At 42.1% G+C, this 18480-nt stretch overlaps 1 protein-coding gene across 1 annotated transcript in view; it reads left to right on the top strand.

Annotated features, from left to right (window-relative positions):
- The window catches only part of PSMD1 (proteasome 26S subunit, non-ATPase 1), a 211607-nt gene that overhangs the window by 163983 nt on the left and 29144 nt on the right, over positions 1-18480 (top strand). Inside the window, exons 17-19 of the mRNA XM_063916562.1 lie at positions 14848-14962; positions 15059-15175; positions 17946-18048. Coding sequence (XP_063772632.1) covers positions 14848-14962; positions 15059-15175; positions 17946-18048 — 335 coding nt within the window. The remainder of the gene's footprint in view (positions 1-14847; positions 14963-15058; positions 15176-17945; positions 18049-18480) is intronic.

Below are 18480 nucleotides of genomic sequence, written 5' to 3'. Positions count from 1 at the left end.
CAGCATGGACGAATACCTTATCTGAGGAACTTGATACCTTAGACAAGGATACTATATTAATGACCCTGGGGCATATAAAAGACGCTGTCCTATATATGAGAGATGCTCAGAGACATTAGCCTACTGGGCTCTAGAATAAATGCAATGTCGATTTCTGCCAGAAGGGTCCTGTGGACTCGGCAATGGACAGGTGATGCCGACTCAAAAAGGCATATGGAGATTTTACCTTACAAGGGTGAGGAATTGTTTGGGGAGGGTCTCTCGGACCTGGTCTCCACAGCTACTGCTGGAAAGTCAAATTTTTTGCCATATGTTTCCTCACAGCCTAAGAAAGCACCGTATTACCAAATGCAGTCCTTTCGATCACAAAAAGGCAAGAAAGTCCGAGGTGCGTCCTTTCTTGGCAGGGGCAGAGGAAGGAAGCTGCACAACACAGCTAGTTCCCAGGAGCAGAAGTCCTCCCCGGCTTCCACTAAATCCACCGCATGACGCTGGGGCTCCACAGGCAGAGCCAGGCACGGTGGGGGCGCGTCTCCGAAATTTCAGCCACAAGTGGGTTCACTCACAGGTGGATCCCTGGACAATAGATATTGTGTCTCAGGGATACAAGCTGGAATTCGAAGAGATGCCCCCTCACCGATACCTCAGATCGGCCCTGCCAGCTTCCCCCTTAGAGAGGGAAATAGTGTTAGCTGCAATTCACAAATTGTATCTTCAACAGGTGGTGGTCAAGGTTCCCCTCCTTCAACGAGGAAAGGGTTATTATTCGACCATGTTTGTGGTACCGAAACCGGACGGTTCGGTCAGACCCATATTGAATTTAAAATCCCTGAACATATACCTGAAAAGGTTCAAGTTCAAGATGGAATCGCTCAGAGCGGTCATCGCAAGCCTGGAAGGGGGGGATTTTATGGTGTCTCTGGACATAAAGGATGCATACCTTCATGTCCCCATTTATCCACCTCATCAGGCGTACCTCAGATTTGTGGTACAGGATTGCCATTACCAATTTCAGATGTTGCCGTTTGGTCTCTCCACGGCACCGAGAATTTTTACCAAGGTAATGGCAGAAATGATGGTACTCCTGCGGAAGCAAGGGGTCACAATTATCCCATACTTGGACGATCTCCTCATAAAGGCGAGGTCCAGAGAGCAGTTGCTGATCAGCGTAGCACTCTCTCTGGAAGTGTTACGAGAACACGGCTGGATTCTAAATATTCCAAAGTCGCAGTTGATTCCTACGACTCGTCTGCCCTTCCTGGGCATGATTCTGGACACAGACCAGAAGAGGGTTTATCTCCCGATGGAGAAGGCTCAAGAGCTCATGGCACTGGTCAGAAACCTATTGAAACCAAAACAGGTGTCGGTGCATCACTTCACGCGAGTCCTGGGAAGGATGGTGGCATCATATGAGGCCATTCCCTTCGGCAGGTTCCATGCGAGGACCTTTCAATGGGATCTACTGTACAAATGGTCCGGATCACATCTTCAGATGCATCGGTTAATCACCCTATCCCCCAGGGCCAGGGTGTCTCCCCTGTGGTGGCTGCAGAGTGCTCACCTCCTCGAGGGCCGCAGATTCGGCATTCAAGACTGGTTCCTGGTGACCACGGATGCAAGCCTCTGAGGGTGGGGGGCAGTCGCACAGGGAAGAAATTTCCAAGGTCTGTGGTCAAGTCAGGAGACTTGCCTCCACATCAACATCCTGGAACTAAGGGCCATATACAACGCCCTATGCCAAGCGGAGTCCCTACTTCGCGACCACCCGGTTCTGATTCAGTCAGACAACATCACTGCAGTGGCTCATGTAAACCGCCAAGGCGGCACAAGGAGCAGGGTGGCAATGGTAGAAGCCACCAGAATTCTTCGCTGGGCGGAGAATCACGTAAGCGCACTGTCAGCAGTGTTCATTCCGGGAGTGGACAACTGGGAAGCACACTTCCTCAGCAGGCACGACCTCTACCCGGGAGAATGGGGACTTCATCAAGAAGTCTTCGCGCAGGTTGCAAGTCGGTGGGAGCTGCCACAGGTGGACATGATGGCATCCCGCCTCAACAAGAAGCTACAGAAGTATTGCGCCAGGTCAAGAGACCATCAGGCGATAGCTGTGGACGCACTGGTGACGCCGTGGGTGTTCCAGTCGGTCTATGTATTTCCTCCTCCTTCCTTCCTCTCATACCCAAGGTGCTGAGAATCATAAGAAAAAGAGGAGTGAGAACAATAATCATTGTTCCGGATTGGCCAAGAAGGACTTGGTATCCAGATCTGCAAGAAATGCTCACAGAGGACCCGTGGCCTCTGCCTCTAAGACAGGATTTGTTGCAACAGGGGCCCTGTCTGTTCCAAGACTTACCGCGGCTGCGTTTGACGTCATGGCGGTTGAACGCCGGATCCTAGCAGAAAAAGGCATTCCGGATGAGGTCATTCATACGCTGATAAAGGCTAGGAAGGACGTGATGGCTCAACATTATCACCGTATATGGCGAAAATATGTTGCTTGGTGTGAGGCCAGGAATGCCCCTACGGAGGAATTCCAGCTGGGCCGTTTCCTTCACTTCCTACAGTCGGGAGTGACTTTGGGCCTAAAATTGGGTTCCATTAAGGTCCAGATTTTGGCCCTATCCATTTTCTTTCAAAAAGAACTGGCTTCTCTACCTGAAATTCAGACGTTTGTAAAAGGAGTGCTGCATATTCAGCCCCCTTTTGTGCCTCCAGTGGCACCTTGGGATCTTAACGTGGTGTTGAGTTTCCTGAAATCACACTGGTTTGAACCACTCAAGACGGTGGAATTGAAATATCTCACCTGGAAGGTGGTCATGCTACTAGCCTTGGCTTCGGCTAGGCGTGTGTCAGAATTGTCGGCTTTGTCACATCAAAGCCCTTATCTGGTTTTCCATGCTGATAGAGCAGAATTGCGGACCCGCCCACAATTTCTGCCAAAGGTGGTTTCATCATTTCATATAAACCAACCTATTGTGGTGCCTGTGGCTACTAATGACTTGGAGGATTCCGAGTTACTGGATGTGGTCAGGGCTTTGAAGGTTTATGTAGCCAGAACGGCTAGGGTCAGGAAAACAGAATCTTTATTTATCCTGTATGCTTCCAACAAGCTTGGGGCGCCTGCTTCAAAGCAGACTATTGCTCGCTGGATCTGTAACAAGATTCAGCAGGCTCATTCTGCGGCTGGATTGCCGCTGCCTAAATCAGTTAAGGCCCATTCCACAAGGAAGGTGTGGGCTCTTCTTGGGTGGCTGCCCGAGGGGTCTCGGCATTACAGCTTTGCCGAGCGGCTACTTGGTCAGGTTCAAACACCTTTGCAAAGTTCTACAAGTTTGATACCCTGGCTGAGGAGGACCTTGTGTTTGCTCATTCGGTGCTGCAGAGTCATCCGCACTCTCCCGCCCGTTTGGGAGCTTTGGTATAATCCCCATGGTCCTTACGGAGTCCCCAGCATCCACTAGGACGTTAGAGAAAATAAGATTTTACTTACCGGTAAATCTATTTCTCGTAGTCCGTAGTGGATGCTGGGCGCCCGTCCCAAGTGCGGACTTCTTCTGCAATGCTTGTATATAGTTATTGCTTCAATAAGGGTTATATTATAGTTGCATTAGCATTGATCTGATGCTCTGTTGTTGTTCATACTGTTAACTGGGTAAGGTTATCACAAGTTATACGGTGTGATTGGTGTGGCTGGTATGTATCTTGCCCTGGATTACCAAAATCCTTTCCTTGTACTGTCAGCTCTTCCGGGCACAGTTTCTCTAACTGAGGTCTGGAGGAGGGTCATAGAGGGAGGAGCCAGAGCACATCAGAATCCAAATTCTTTCTTAAAGTGCCCATGTCTCCTGCGGAGCCCGTCTATTCCCCCCCATGGTCCTTACGGAGTCCCCAGCATCCACTACGGACTACGAGAAATAGATTTACCGGTAAGTAAAATCTTATTTTCTCCTAGGCCGTAGAGGATGCTGGGCGCCCGCCCCAAGTGCGGACTACTTCTGCAAGACTTGTATATAGTTTTTGCTTACATAAGGGTTATGTTACAGTTTTCATCAGTCTTGGTCTGATGCTGTGTTGTTTCAACCTGTTAACTGGTTCGTATTTACCCTGGTTATACAGTGTGAATGGTGTGGGCTGGTATGAATCTTGCCATTGGATTAACAAATCCTTTCCTCGTACTGTCCGTCTCCTCTGGGCACAGTTTCTCTAACTGAGGTCTGGAGGAGGGGCATAGAGGGAGGAGCCAGTGCACACCCATACCTAAAGTTCTTTCTTAGTGCCCATGTCTCCTGCGGAGCCCGTCTATCCCCATGGTCCTTACGGAGTCCCCAACATCCTCTACGGACTAGGAGAAAAAGATTTACCGGTAGGTTTAAAATCTTATTTTATTTTTTTTAAATGTTTTATTTATTATTATTATTATATATATTTTTTACTAAACCCTTAATTTGGGTTATATGGCTGTTTATTTTAAAATAATGTGTGACGCTCCCTTTAAGTAAGATGTTTATGGGTGCTGAACTGTGCTCAGTCATCTCTGTATTAATTACATGTATTTTATTAACATTGATATAGTTTTTGTATTTTACGGACTGCTTTACTATTGTGACATCCAGTAATTAAACTAGAAAGGTTATTAACAGACAAAAAATCCATAGAAGGCCTCTGATCACAAGCGGACAGTCCATAACGAAATAGAAGTTTGATGCATAAAGTTAGGTATTACTTATAGTCCTTAATCAACTGGTGTAGTCTGGTGTTGTGCATACCTAGTTTATATAGACAATAAAGGAAAATGAATCCAATAAAAGTTTCTTGGCCAACACGCATTCTTTCCAAACTGATGACTCTTTCTGTACTTATTTAGATAGGTGTTCTTAATCTTATGTTTAATTTTGAGGCATGGAGGTTTGGCAGACCTGATATAGTTAGATTATAACTAGAATCAACATTTGAAATAAACTTTCTTTTTTAGTTTCAAAGATGTTTGAAGTTTTATTTGAAGTATTTGGGTCTCTCCTGAGCTCAGTCATGAACCAGAGATGTCAGGCTGTACACCTCTAGTGTTCTTTTACATTATAAGGCATGTGAAAGAGGTTCAGCTAAGTTTCCATCTGTGTTACCCCTATACCTTTGGACTCATTTAGAAGTGGTGTTCCCTTGTTGTCTTTGCACAGGCATTTACAATATCAGCATTAGAATGTCTAGAATTTACTAGAACCCTACTCTCATCCATTTTACACAATTATTTTCTGCATCAATACCAAGTTTCTAAATTCTGCTGTCGTATAGTGGCACACAACAAATTGTTTCTGTGCAGGATACAGTGTCATTAAAAAGGGTGGTATTCATGTGACCGCCGGTTAGCTGACCGACAGTCACATGACCTCCTCCACCAGCCCGACGGGTCACTGTCCCAATGGTCGGCATGCCGACCAACAGGGACTATTTCCACTCGTGGGTGTCCACGACACCCATAGAGTGATCGCCACCGAGCCCGCAGCGTGGCGAGCGCACCGAGCCCGCAGCGTGGCGAGCGCACCGAGCCCGCAAGGGGCTTGCTGCACTCGCCCCTCCCCGCCGGGATCCCGGCGTCGGTATGCTGCCGGGATCCCGGCGTCTGTAAGCTGACCGGCGGTCAGCCGTACTACACCCCATGTTACGTCCCTCTTGTTACCACCCGAGATCTGACAGACTGCTATAATGTCACAAGTTATCAGAGCACTGATTGTGTTTGCATATAGAACTGTATAACAAAAATATACAGTGTAAACTCCAGCCAGGAGCAGAACGCAGAGCACAGCAGGGGATAGAAGTGCGGACTCTGTCAGGTCTCCACTGGTTCTTATTACAATGCCTTTTTAATGGGTGTAGTACGGCTGACCGGCGCTCCTGGCTGGAGTTTACACTGTATATTTTTGTTATACAGTTCTATATGCAAACACAATCAGTGCTCTGATAACTTGTGACATTATAGCAGTCTGTCAGATCTCGGGTGGTAACAAGAGGGGCGTAACATGCACAGGATCCAAGGGAATTAGTGCAGTCTGTTACAGATGTAACTCCTGTGTTCTAAAGATGGAATGTGTGTATAATATGCATATATATGTACACTGCTCAGGGAACGGAACTAATGATTGCCATTAATTTTGTTTTGCGGTTTTATTTGAAAATATATTTGAGTATATGTATTTTATTTGCACAACTAGAATTGCCTACCCATTGTTGTGGAGTGATTATTAATTTTATTCAACGATGCCAAGTAATTATTTTATTCAATGATGCATAATTTTCTTTCCAATTTGTTTAATTCACGCATCTGTCTTAATATCATCTGTAGTAAAAAAAAAAAATTAAAAAAATTGACAAATTCGTATTGTTTACCAATTTCTTCAGTCTGTAAATGCTTTGTTGTAAACGACATTACTTGTCTTATTACTGTCATCTGTTATGATTTGATTGGTGGCATTACTTGTCTTATTACTGTCATCTGTTATGATTTGATTGGTGGCATTACCGATACAGGAGAGACCCACATATACAGTGGGGATTGAAAGTTTGGGCACCTCAGGCAAAAATTAATTTTAATGTGCAAAAAGAAGCCAAGGAAAGATGGAAAAATCTCCAAAAGGCATCAAATTACAGATTAGACATTCTTATAACATGTCAAAAAAATTTGATTTTATTTCCATCATTTACACTTTCAAACGAACAGAAAACAAAAAATGGCGTCTGTAAAAGTTTGGGCACCCTGCAGAGTTAATACCTTGTACTGCCCCCTTTGGACAGCTGATACCTGGCAGTGTCATGGATTGTTCTCAATCATCGTCTGGAAAGACCAGGTGATGTCAATCTCAAAGGTTTTAAAAGCCCAGACTCATCTGACCTTGCTCCAACAATCAGCACCATGGGTTCCTCTAAGCAGTTGTGTAGAACACTGAAACTGAGAATAGTTGACGCTCACAAAGCAGGAGAAGGCTATAAGAAGATAGCAAAGCGTTCTCAGATGTAATTAAGAAATGGCAGTCATGAGGAACAGTCTAAGTTAAAGCAAGATCTGGAAGACAAAAAAAAATATCAGACAGAACAGCTCGCAGGATTGTGAGGAAAGCAAGTAAAAATCCACGTTTGACTGCACGATCCCTCCAGGAAGATCTGCCAGACACTGGAGTTGTGGTACCACTATAAAGAGATACTTGTACAAATATGGTCTTCATGGAAGAGTCATCAGAAGAAAACTTCTTCTACGTCCTCACCACAAAAATCAGTGTTTGAAGTTTGCAAATGAACATATAGACAAGCCTGATGCATTTTGGAATAAAGTTCTCTGGACCGATGAGGTTAAAATAAAACTTTTTGGCCGCAATGAGCAAAGGTACGTTTGGAGAAGGAAGGGCACAGAATTTAATGAAAAGAACCTCTGTCCAACTGTTAAGCATGGAGGTGGATCAATCATGCTTTGGGGTTGTATTGCAGCCAGTGGCACAGGGAACATTTCACGAGTAGAATGAAAAAATGGATTCAATAAGATTCCAGCAAATTTTGGACACTAACTTGATGCCATCTGTGAAAAAGCTGAAGTTAAAGAGAGGCTGACTTCTACAAATGGATAATGATCCTAAACACACCTCAAAATCCGCGGTGGATTACATCAAGAGGTGTAAACTGAAGGTTTTGCCATGGCCTTCACAATCTCCTGACCTCAACATAATTGAAAATCTATGGATACACCTTAAAAGAGCAGTGCGTCACAGACAGCCCAGGAATCTCAAAGAACTGGAAGACTTTTGTAAGGAAGAATGGGCGAAGATACCTCAAACAAGAATTGAAAGACTCTTGGCTGGCTACAAAAAGCGTTTACAAGCTGTGATACTTGCCAAAGGGGGCAGTACAAGGTATTAACTCTGCAGGGTGCCCAAACTTTTGCAGACGCCATTTTTTGTTTTCTGTTCTTTTGAAAGTGTAAATGATGGAAATAAAATCAAACTGTTTTTGACATGTTATAAGAATGTCTAACCTGTAATTTGATGCCTTTTGGAGATTTTTCCATCTTTCCTTGACTTCTTTTTGCACATTTAAAATGAAATTTTGCCTGGGGTGCCCAAACTTTCAATGCCCACTGTAACTGACCATGTGAGAAGAGCTCGCTGCTCAAGTCCACACCGACGACATTAAAGACTGGCCTTGTGCTTTTATTATCATTCAAAACATATTCTTAAGGGAAATTGTAAGCACTTCAATTTAAACAGCAATAGACGTATTCAGTAGGAAGGAGGGAGGGGGGTTGGTACCAAGGCACATACACCCCCCTGTGTCCCTGACTGCAGTGCTGCTGACTCGGGTTAGCGGTGGCCATCTTGAGGCTTCTGGTTGGCTGCTCAGGGTCCTGACAGGAGGAGGAGCTGAGATGATACCTATGTTACTTCAAAGATCTCAAGGAACATTTTGGTGAACACCGGATCAAAATCAGTTTAGTAGGTCTTGAGTTTTTTTGCAAACATACAAACAAAAAGTATTTTATTAATAGTATAGATGCCACATGGATTACAAGGTAACATTTGTTTTCTTAGGAAAATGCTGCTTATGTAGTTTTTGACATTTCCGATCACATGCACTGTTTGTGTACAACTTTGTTGCTTGCCTGCAGACGTGATTTCCATCTAGATTAGTTGCTTGCCAAGTGTTTACAGTAAGCTACGGTTTTCATCCACTTCAATCATTGGTTTCAAATGTTTATATGCAGTGGGTTCTCTTAGTATAACATACTTTTGCAGTTGAGTTTTAAACCTTTAAATGTACAAAATAGTACACTTTACACTCTAGCCTAAAGCACACTCTCTGTATTAGCAGGGGAAAAGGCACATGCTAGATATATTTATGTGCAAACAATGGGGGTATGTTTGTCCCCATTGTCTGATCTTTTTCTGTTATCCAAACTGTCACTGCCCAAAATGACATCAGACCCCACCCACTGCTACATTCAAATTACAGATGTGTTTTAAAAAATAATTCAAAGAAAGATACTGACGAACCTGAAATCAGTCCTTGTGTAAGAACCATTTATTTAATAGAATATTACATACATAGAAACTAAAATGATAATGTTATTAATAGATCGCTTTTCTCTTAATAGAACTTAAGTGCTTTACATTTGCCTTTACAGCACAAAATACAAAACAAGTTTAACAGTGGATATTAGTGAAAGTCTTGAGTCTATTTTTGAAGGATTCTACATCTCTGACCTTATCTCCCTTTACATTCCCACCTGTCCTCTTCGCTCGGCTAATGCACGCCGACTCTCCTGCCTACGGATTACTTCCTCCCACTCCTACCTCCAAGATTTTTCACGTGCTGCACCACTTCTCTGGAATTCCCTACCTCTCCCCCTCCGACTCTCCACCTCTCTACAAAACTTCAAAAGGGCACTCAAGACCCACTTTTTCACCAAACCCAGCCAAATCTCATCCTAACCCTCTGTTCCACGCTCGCTATGTACCCCATCTGTGTCGCCCCTGTCTGTCTACCCCTCCCCTTTGGAATGTAAGCTCTCACGAGCAGGGTCCTCTTCCCTCATGTGCTTATCCTTTTTCTTACTTTAATGATCTTCAACTGCACCAAATCCAGCAGTCTTCTGCCACCTGATACTTATTTCAGTGTCATCTGCTGATGTAGCTATGTTTATTTACCCTGTACTTTCCCTATATTGTCGTCAACTGTAAGTTGCTGTTTTCCTGTTTTGATTATTTGTTTATGTACTCTGTAATTGGGCGCTGCAGAACCCTTGTGGCGCCATATAAATAAAGGATGATAATAAAAAGAAGGTTTTATACTGGTCTGTAGTTGGTCATGCAGTCGGGGTCTAAATTAGGTTTTTTAAGAAGTTGACAACTGCATCCTTAAGCTGTTAAGCAAAAATGTCTGAAAAGAGCACTGAACTAGTTTTGCAAATAAAGCACCAATTTTTTCCATACACACTAATAGAAGCTTGGTTGAGGCAGGGTCCAGATCATAGGTGGTGGGACACAACATTTGGGTAATTTCAGCAGTGTCTTTTTTTTATATCCATTTGGCAAAAGCTGTTCCATGAAGACAAGTAGCTTACATTGGCAGCTTGGTAGATTGGTACTCCTTTGGTGGCACTGTGGGGATTCCAACCCAGATGGTGGATACTTTATCTCCAAATAGTTTTGCACACTCATTGCATCTTGCCTGGGAGAGCATGCTGGTTTACAAAGCCTCTCCACTGTACGTGAAAGCTGAGCTGGCCTATTGTTTGCTGCTAAAATATCCATTCCAACTAGTATTCCCACAAAAAATGCATAATTAACATAAAACATTGTAGCTAGATACCACTTCCAGAGTAACAAAGTATCAGTGAATTGAGCTCTGTTCAATCAGGTGTCCTACTGAGCCTTTATAAACTCACATCAATCATAAACATCTACTTTGCCAAGGTTTAAATACACCCAAAAAGTGTTGTGTGCAAAAAAAAATTTTTTTAAATAGTCCAGAGCAAAATAAGTTTGTGTTTTGAATCGTTCATATGGTACCTAATTAATGATGTATGGACTCCACTGTGTATGAGGAGAGAGACCATACCAATATAGGATATTCATATAACGGTAAAAAAAAGAATAAAGTGCTTTTGATGGGAAAATGTGTGGCATGAGAATCCTCTTGCCTTGTGATGTGTGACTCTTATCCACTAAATGCTCTTCTCTTTGTTAGATCTTGCCCAGCTCACGTCATAGGTGCAGAATGACCAGTCTAGCATACTGTGGGGATTCCACATTATAACCGTATATTGTAGTGCATTTAGGTCAGAGATTTTTTAGAACTTGACGGGCAAAGTATTCCGCAGTTGGCAATTTATAATTCTGCCACATTGTGATTATAAAGCATAATTTTCTTCTAAATGGCCCTGTCATTGGGGAGGAATGGTCAGCTACCCTTTGAGCTTTTCATGGGATCAGTAAATACCGTTTCTTCTGTGTCCAGCTCTATAAGAATGTGTTGTACATAGTTTGAGAGTTCATCAAAAAGTGAACGAACTGTAATGCATAATTGTATCAGTGAATCAGCATGTTGTGTTGTTTCTATTGCTATATATGGTATTAACAACATTAGGTTAAACTCACTATGCATTAGTAACCTTTGACATTGACACAATTGGGTTAATGCTTTTACTGTTCAGAAAATGACAGCATTTGGTAAAATAATGGTTTCTTTGGATATCATAGACGCCAGAGTTTACATAATGTTTTAATCAGCTCACTATTTTTAATAAGTTTTTACTATGGACAACATGTTTTAAGGTTGCTTATTCCATGACCCTTTATTCTCACCAACTTTAATTGGGCAGTATTTATAAATGTCTATTGCAGTTAATATAAGTGTAATTCTCTCTCTATCTCGATAGAGATAGATAGAGATATATATATATATATATATATATATATATATTCACAAATTTGCCCTTATCTTGCGCTATTTGAACAGCACACCTCCCAAAACAATCCTCCTGTTAGTAAGGATTCAAACCACATATCACCACCAAATGAATCAGAGGGCGCTTAGTAGCTTTCTAGTAGACCAGCATTCCATACAGAGTCAATATATCTCAAAAAATATTTTAATAAAAATGTGCTCCGTTTAACACAGATCAGCAAACCTTTTGTTCACATACATGTAATCTTGAACATAATTTTATGTTGGAAGATAGTAAAAGTGGGGTATTGCTCTTCACAACCACAAAGGCTACTAAGCGTCCTCTGATTCCTTTGGTTATTATATATATATATATATATATATATATATATATATAAAAAAAATTTTTTAAATACAGGCTGTCTCCTGTATCCAAAATGCTTGGGACCAGAAGTATTTTGGAGATTTGTTTTTGTTTTTTTCTGTATTTTGGAATATTAACATACCATAAAGAGATCTCTTGGGGATGAGACATAAAGACACATACGATACCTATAGATTGGTAGATGCTCAATTAGCTTAGTGATATCATTCAGGTGCTCGAAAGGGAGGGGTATTTCTGAGCAAGAAAAAAAAAAAGCAATTGGTTTCCCCAGCACCCTGAATGATAACAGTAACCAGATATAAATCCCACATAATAATAGACTCTGGACTAGCGGAGCTGGATGGCTTTAGTGTGGCATACCTTTACATTCTATTAACACTTTTCACTTATTAATTTTTTAACACTATTTCTCTATTTTAATTGCATTTCATTTTTGTATCACTTTCTCTATAGCTTCGGCTTCCTAAATACTAATTTATTAACACCATAGTTTTTTCACTGGTATGCTACGCTGGACTTTCTGGCTTATGCTGGTGTTTTGGGGTGCCACACCCTGCACCTAGATATAGCGCTAGGGACCCCAAATATACAGAGATGCCTTGATGCGGCTTTGGGGCTTAACCACACATTTGCGCAAATATGTGTAACGAAGATCTCTGAATTCTATTATTATGTGGGATTTATATCTGGTTACTGTTATCATTCAGGGTTCTGGGGAAACCAATTGCTTTTTTTTCTTGCTTATAAAGACACATATACCTTATACACACAACTAGAAGTTAATTTTAGAAATATTTTAAAAGGGGGTGACTCAGTTGTTTTTTGGGACACCGAAAGTAATGGGCCCCTGTTCGAGCAATTCAGTTGTTGCTCTGATTAAGTGCTCAAAAGCACCTGGTTTAGCCATGCAAATCGACTAAACCAGACTAAATTACAATGCAAGTTCCTTTGAGCGCCGAAATGTGACACTCTGCACATTTCGACTCTCCATCTCAGGAGGTGGCGAGCTGTAATTCTCCCCCCCCCCTCCACAGCTATTCGCACCTGAAGGGAGCAACAATTGAATTGCTCCTTCAGGTGGCAGCCATAGGGTATAACACTTGAATTGACCCCTTAATAATTTTGTGCATTAAACAAAGTTTGTGTACATTTACATATTGACCCATCAGAAATCAAAGGTGTCACTATCTCATTATCTTAGTCATTCTCAAAAAAAAAATCTGTATTTTGGAATATCCTGTTTCAGAATTTTGGATATGTGAGGCCCATCCTGTAACTGTAATTAGTATAAATCAGTGATGGACAGTAGGCTGCCCTGGGACCACATTTCACCAATGGGCCCTAGATCCTTCCTGCTTTGTTTAAAGTTCCTGCTTATGTTATTACAGATCTCATTTTGTTAAATTAAACAGTTGAAGGGCCCGTACTTACGGTGAGAGTCGGGCTATGCCCGATTCTCACTATGCGACAGGGGCTAGGTCGGCCACATAGTCAGTATCACAAGCACATAATGAGTGTGCTTGCGATATTGACTATGTGCGATTTTGGCTATGTGTCAATTTTGACTATCTCTTCTATAGAGATAGTCAAAATTGACTTGCCTGCATAGTCTATCTAGTCTTGCGATGCCGACCGCGCATCGGCATCGAATCGGGATCGCAAGGTGACTTTCACTTTGCGATCTGCACTAACTTTTCTTACGATTTGGACTTTATAGTCAGAATCATAAGAAAAATCTCACCGTGTGTACACACCCTAAGAGTAGTGTGCAGCCACCAAGATGAAGGTTAGAGGGCCACCCAATGCAGCCCCCAAAGTGTATTGTTTTGCATATCGCTGGAATAAACACTGCAATTGATTTTGGGGAAGTGGAAGGTTGTCCCTAGAAGTATTATAACGCAGAATTGCCTCTTCTTTTCCCCATATCAATCTGTTCCTTCATATGAACTTGATGTTACGTATAGTATGCTGCTACTTGCAGCTTTTAGTTATCCTAGCTGTTTAAGGTATAGCACACTTATTGAATAGTGGCAGAATGTTGACATTAAAAACGTGCTGCTAATCAGTCTACTGTTGCCGCTACTTGCTTAGTTTATGTTCTTGCATAATACTTCTGTGTTAAACCAGCTGGATGTTTCATAAGGGATCCGGTCTGAAGATCGACAGTGTCTAGGTCGACAATGTTTAGGTCGACCACTATAGGTCGACAGTCACTAGGTCGACATGGATGGAAGGTCGACAGGGTTTCTAGGTCGACAGGTCTAAAGGTCGACATGAGTTTTTCGGGAAAAAAATCTTTTTTAAAAAATTTTCATACTTAACGATCCACGTGGACTACGATTGGAACGGTAAAGTGTGCCGAGCGAAGCGGTAGCGGAGCAAAGGCACCATGCCCGAAGCATGGCGAGCGAAGCGGTGCACTAATTTTGGATCCCGGTCACTCTACGAAGAAAACGACACCAAAAAAAAAAAAAAAATCCTCATGTCGACCTTTAGACCTGTCGACCTAGCACATGTCGACCTAGAAACCCTGTCGACCTTCCATCCATGTCGACCTAGTGGCTGTCGACCTATAGTGGTCGACCTAGACACTGTCGATTTGATGAACCACACCCGTTTCATAAACATCTCCATCCATGCAGTCTTTGCAGGATCTGCCGTTCTTCCATTTTATAGTGGTGCAATGAGAACCTTAGCACCTGTTTTACTTGCTAGGGTTGTCCTGTTACCAGCAGGAATTCATCAGTTCCATTATTTTTAATTTCCTTCATTCACGTTTCTATGTTCAGTCCTTATAATCCTTGTGACAAATTGTTTTCTCCTCTGCAAAAAATGATACTGATTTAGTGCATTATTGTATTTACCAAGGAATGTGGTAAGTATAGTGTAGGTATAAGCACTAGGGCAGCCCTAGAGCCACAGATTACCCACCTCTGTTTTAATGGATTATAGTTAAAAAGCATTTGCTGTATCTATCTTTATTTGCATTATCTATCCTTATAACTTTCTTATGACTGAAATGCTCTTTCCTCCTTTAGAACACCAGAACAATGTCCCAGTGTGGTGTCACTACTCTCTGAGAGCTACAACCCTCATGTGCGATATGGAGCAGCCATGGCCTTGGGTATCTGCTGCTCTGGCACTGGGAACAAGGTGAGAAGTGCATAGTCTGACCTGGCAATATGTAATATTAAGTGCATATTAATTAGTGTATGAATTTCCAGACTAACGCCTTTCTATATGTTACAGGAAGCCATTAACCTCCTGGAGCCAATGACTAATGACCCTGTAAATTATGTGCGCCAGGGTGCACTCATCTCATCCGCTTTGATTATGATACAGCAGACTGAAATTACCTGCCCAAAGGTGAGTGAATAGGGTCCAAATATAAAGGACTCTTTCCAACACAAAGCATGTTGGTGTTCCATTTTGTCACCAGCTAGTTGTCACCTCAGCATCCTCATCCTGGAACAGATGTATACTGCCAGTCATAGCTTATTCCACATTATGAAATAATTTATATTTACAGTATATAAGTTAAAATGGTATACATTTTATGTGGCAAATGTTGCACAATGGGGGTAATTTAGAGTTGATCGCAGCAGCAAATTTGTTAGCAGTTGGGCAAAACCATGTGCACTGCAGGGGGGGCAGATATAACATGTGCAGAGAGAGTTTGATTTGGGTGTGATGTGTTCAAACTGAAATCTAAGTTGCAGTGTAAAAATAAAGCAGCCAGTATTTACCCTGCACAGAAACAAAATAACCCATCCACAATATAACTCTCTCTGCAAATGTTAGATCTGCTCCCCCTGCAATGCACATGGTTTTGCCCAACTGCTAACAAATTTGCTGGTGCGATCAACTCTGAATTACCCTCATTGAGCGCACAATTAATAATCTGTTAGTACTACAGTATTTCTCCCAATTGTATACCACTTTTAAGATGTAGTTTGTATGTCCTGAAGCTTTTCTGATCGAATGGAGCAAAACCTATTACCAAGTGAGACCGACCCGCTGTGTAAGCTGGCCAAACACCTTTCCTCCAAGCATCCATCTGACCAACTGTCCAACTAAAACAGTGCCCCACACATTTGAGCAACTTTTTTCATCAGACCAGCCAACTTCCCTCCAACTTCTGATATCGCAGAAGTAGGTTAACAGTTGCCGCGGTCACCTCTTCTTACATTCTATGACTGCATCATCTAAAAACCTCTGTTTTGCAGAGATTTCTTTCAAAATACTATTAATAAATAGGCCCCTGTGTTTTTATCCATTCCTACCATCGCCATTAATACCAGCATGCCCCACTCCTCCAATTTAATGTTGTGAGACAATCTTTCTGTCCATGAAATTGTCTCGTCCATTCTTAGCTTCATACAAATTGTTAATATACACACACCAAAGTCCCCACTTATATTTATCCATCAGTTAACTCTTCTGCTGCCCATACACCTAAAGATTTATTGTCAGATCTGACTGGTCGGAATGAAAATCTGGAAATGGATGAGAGCAAATGACAATTGACCGTTTACTCCCAAACACTGGAAAACAGACAAAAATGGTCGATCAGAAAAATTGGTTAAATCCATTTGATTTAACCAATTTGTCAGAACGATAATTTTTTGTCAGTTTTACGGCATTTAGGAGTAAACGGTCAACTGTCATTTGCTGTCATCCATTACCAGGTTTTCATTCCAACCAGCCAGATCTGACTACATCTTTAGGAATATGGGCAGCATTATTCTGTAGATCAGTATTTTCACAAATCCACTCCTCAGGAAACCCCTAACAGGACATGTGTTTCAGATATCCTCAGTATTACAAGTAAAATAATTGGATTTTTTTTCAAATTTGTCAGCCAGTAATGACTACACCTGCGCACCAACTAGGAGGTCTGGAAAACTATCACTGTTGGAGTTTCGAAACACTGCTGTAGATTTTGGAATGGTTACAAGCTTCCATTTTACCAAGACACCCAGTGAATGTGCAGTAGTCCTGCTAAATCAGCCAAAATAAGTTCTATTTTAATGAGCCGGAGCAGTGGAGGCACATGGATTACGTCTTGTCAAATTCTACAGCAGGGCCGTTACGATTGCTTGTGTAACTTTTATTCCCCCCCCCCCCCCCTACACACACACACACACACACACACACACACCCTTCCCCCTTTATAAATTTTATTCTACCAAGTTTGTAGCAGCTGATAATGTAGTACATTTATTCCTAGTTTATTTTGCACCCCATGTTCGGCCATGTACAGCGATGGTCTCCCCACTTTGGTATGCGACTCTTTCCAGAGTGTTCCATCTGAGAGACCTTGACATTGAACTAAAATAAACAGTCTATGAAAGAGATAATAAAGTCTGTGTCTGCAGTCAAATCCATGCACAGAGCAGAACCTTTATAGTGACTCAGTCTTCCTGGAAGAACCATCAGTCACTATGTGCATGGAGATCTGAAGTGAGGCACAGCTCTCATGTCCAAATACTACTTTGCTGGCAAAGGCTCGTATTTAGCAAAAATAGCTGCCAGCCCTGTATTGGCTAATTGACCGTTGTATTAGCTAGCATCCATGTGTTTGTTTACTAACTTTATTTTTTGCTTTAAGCATGATTATCCAGCAGTTCAGGGGTTTGCACAGAAGACATTATTCCATGGTGTTACTTGTCATTGTGCCATAATAAGCTGTAAGCGTGACGATGCCCATGATTGACATCCTGGATATGGCCCTCTGAGACGGCAGGCGCCAGCGGAGCATTAGGTCTGCTGTGCTTCTGCCTCATTGTAGTCTTGCTTCCTTGAAGATATGATTATAGTGCAGGCTGTACAATGTGCTGTGGCTGTCACTGGCCCAAGAGCATGTTTAGTGGCCACACCAGTTCTTACTACCTTTCTGTGTAATATGTAGCTGCAGAAACTAGAAGCATAGGATGCAGACGTGAATGTGGGTTTTATTCAAAATATCATTTATTCTGCTTCTTAGTGACTTTCTGTCAGACTTTGCCAAACCAAATGTTCTGAATTCTGCAAAGCTGGTTATATTATATGTAGAACCTGTGCATATGAGTGGGACTTATTTTGCTTTGATTTTTTCCCAGGGTTCTCCTAACTATTCAACCATTTCTTTTTATAGGTCAGTCAGTTTCGTCAACTATATTCCAAAGTGATTAATGACAAACACGATGACGTGATGGCAAAGTTTGGTGCCATACTGGCACAGGGAATACTTGATGCAGGTAGAAACATGTTTCAAAGCACAGATAATGGTTTTACTCTGAAATAATTGTATTACAATGTATTGGTGACTCACGGAGGCCTGTGAGCTAGTGTTGGTCAGTGAACTTAACAGGAAGCCATCCAGAATCTAAAGAGTTATCCTTTGTTGGGGGAATGTCACTGTATGTATTACTTTTCTCTAGAAGCCAAGGGATAATGGCTTTATAATAATATTAGACAACTGCACCTGGCCCCATGGCGGTAATGACCCTGCCTGCTGCCCTCTTCACCCTGCACTGATGGAAGTTGGCCTGGCCTTAGCCACTCCTTTAACACGTCAGCTGCCACACACTACTCTGGACTGATGTCATTATTTTAATTATAACGTCTTCTTTTAAGACTACGCAGCTTTTATATTTTACTGCGTAACAATCACAATTGTCAAGCGGTAC

This window comes from Pseudophryne corroboree, chromosome 4, assembly GCF_028390025.1.
Source record: "Pseudophryne corroboree isolate aPseCor3 chromosome 4, aPseCor3.hap2, whole genome shotgun sequence".
NCBI classification, from domain to species: Eukaryota; Metazoa; Chordata; class Amphibia; order Anura; family Myobatrachidae; genus Pseudophryne; species Pseudophryne corroboree.
Note: the sequence above shows the minus strand (reverse complement) of the source record. Positions and strands in the feature narration are given on the sequence as shown.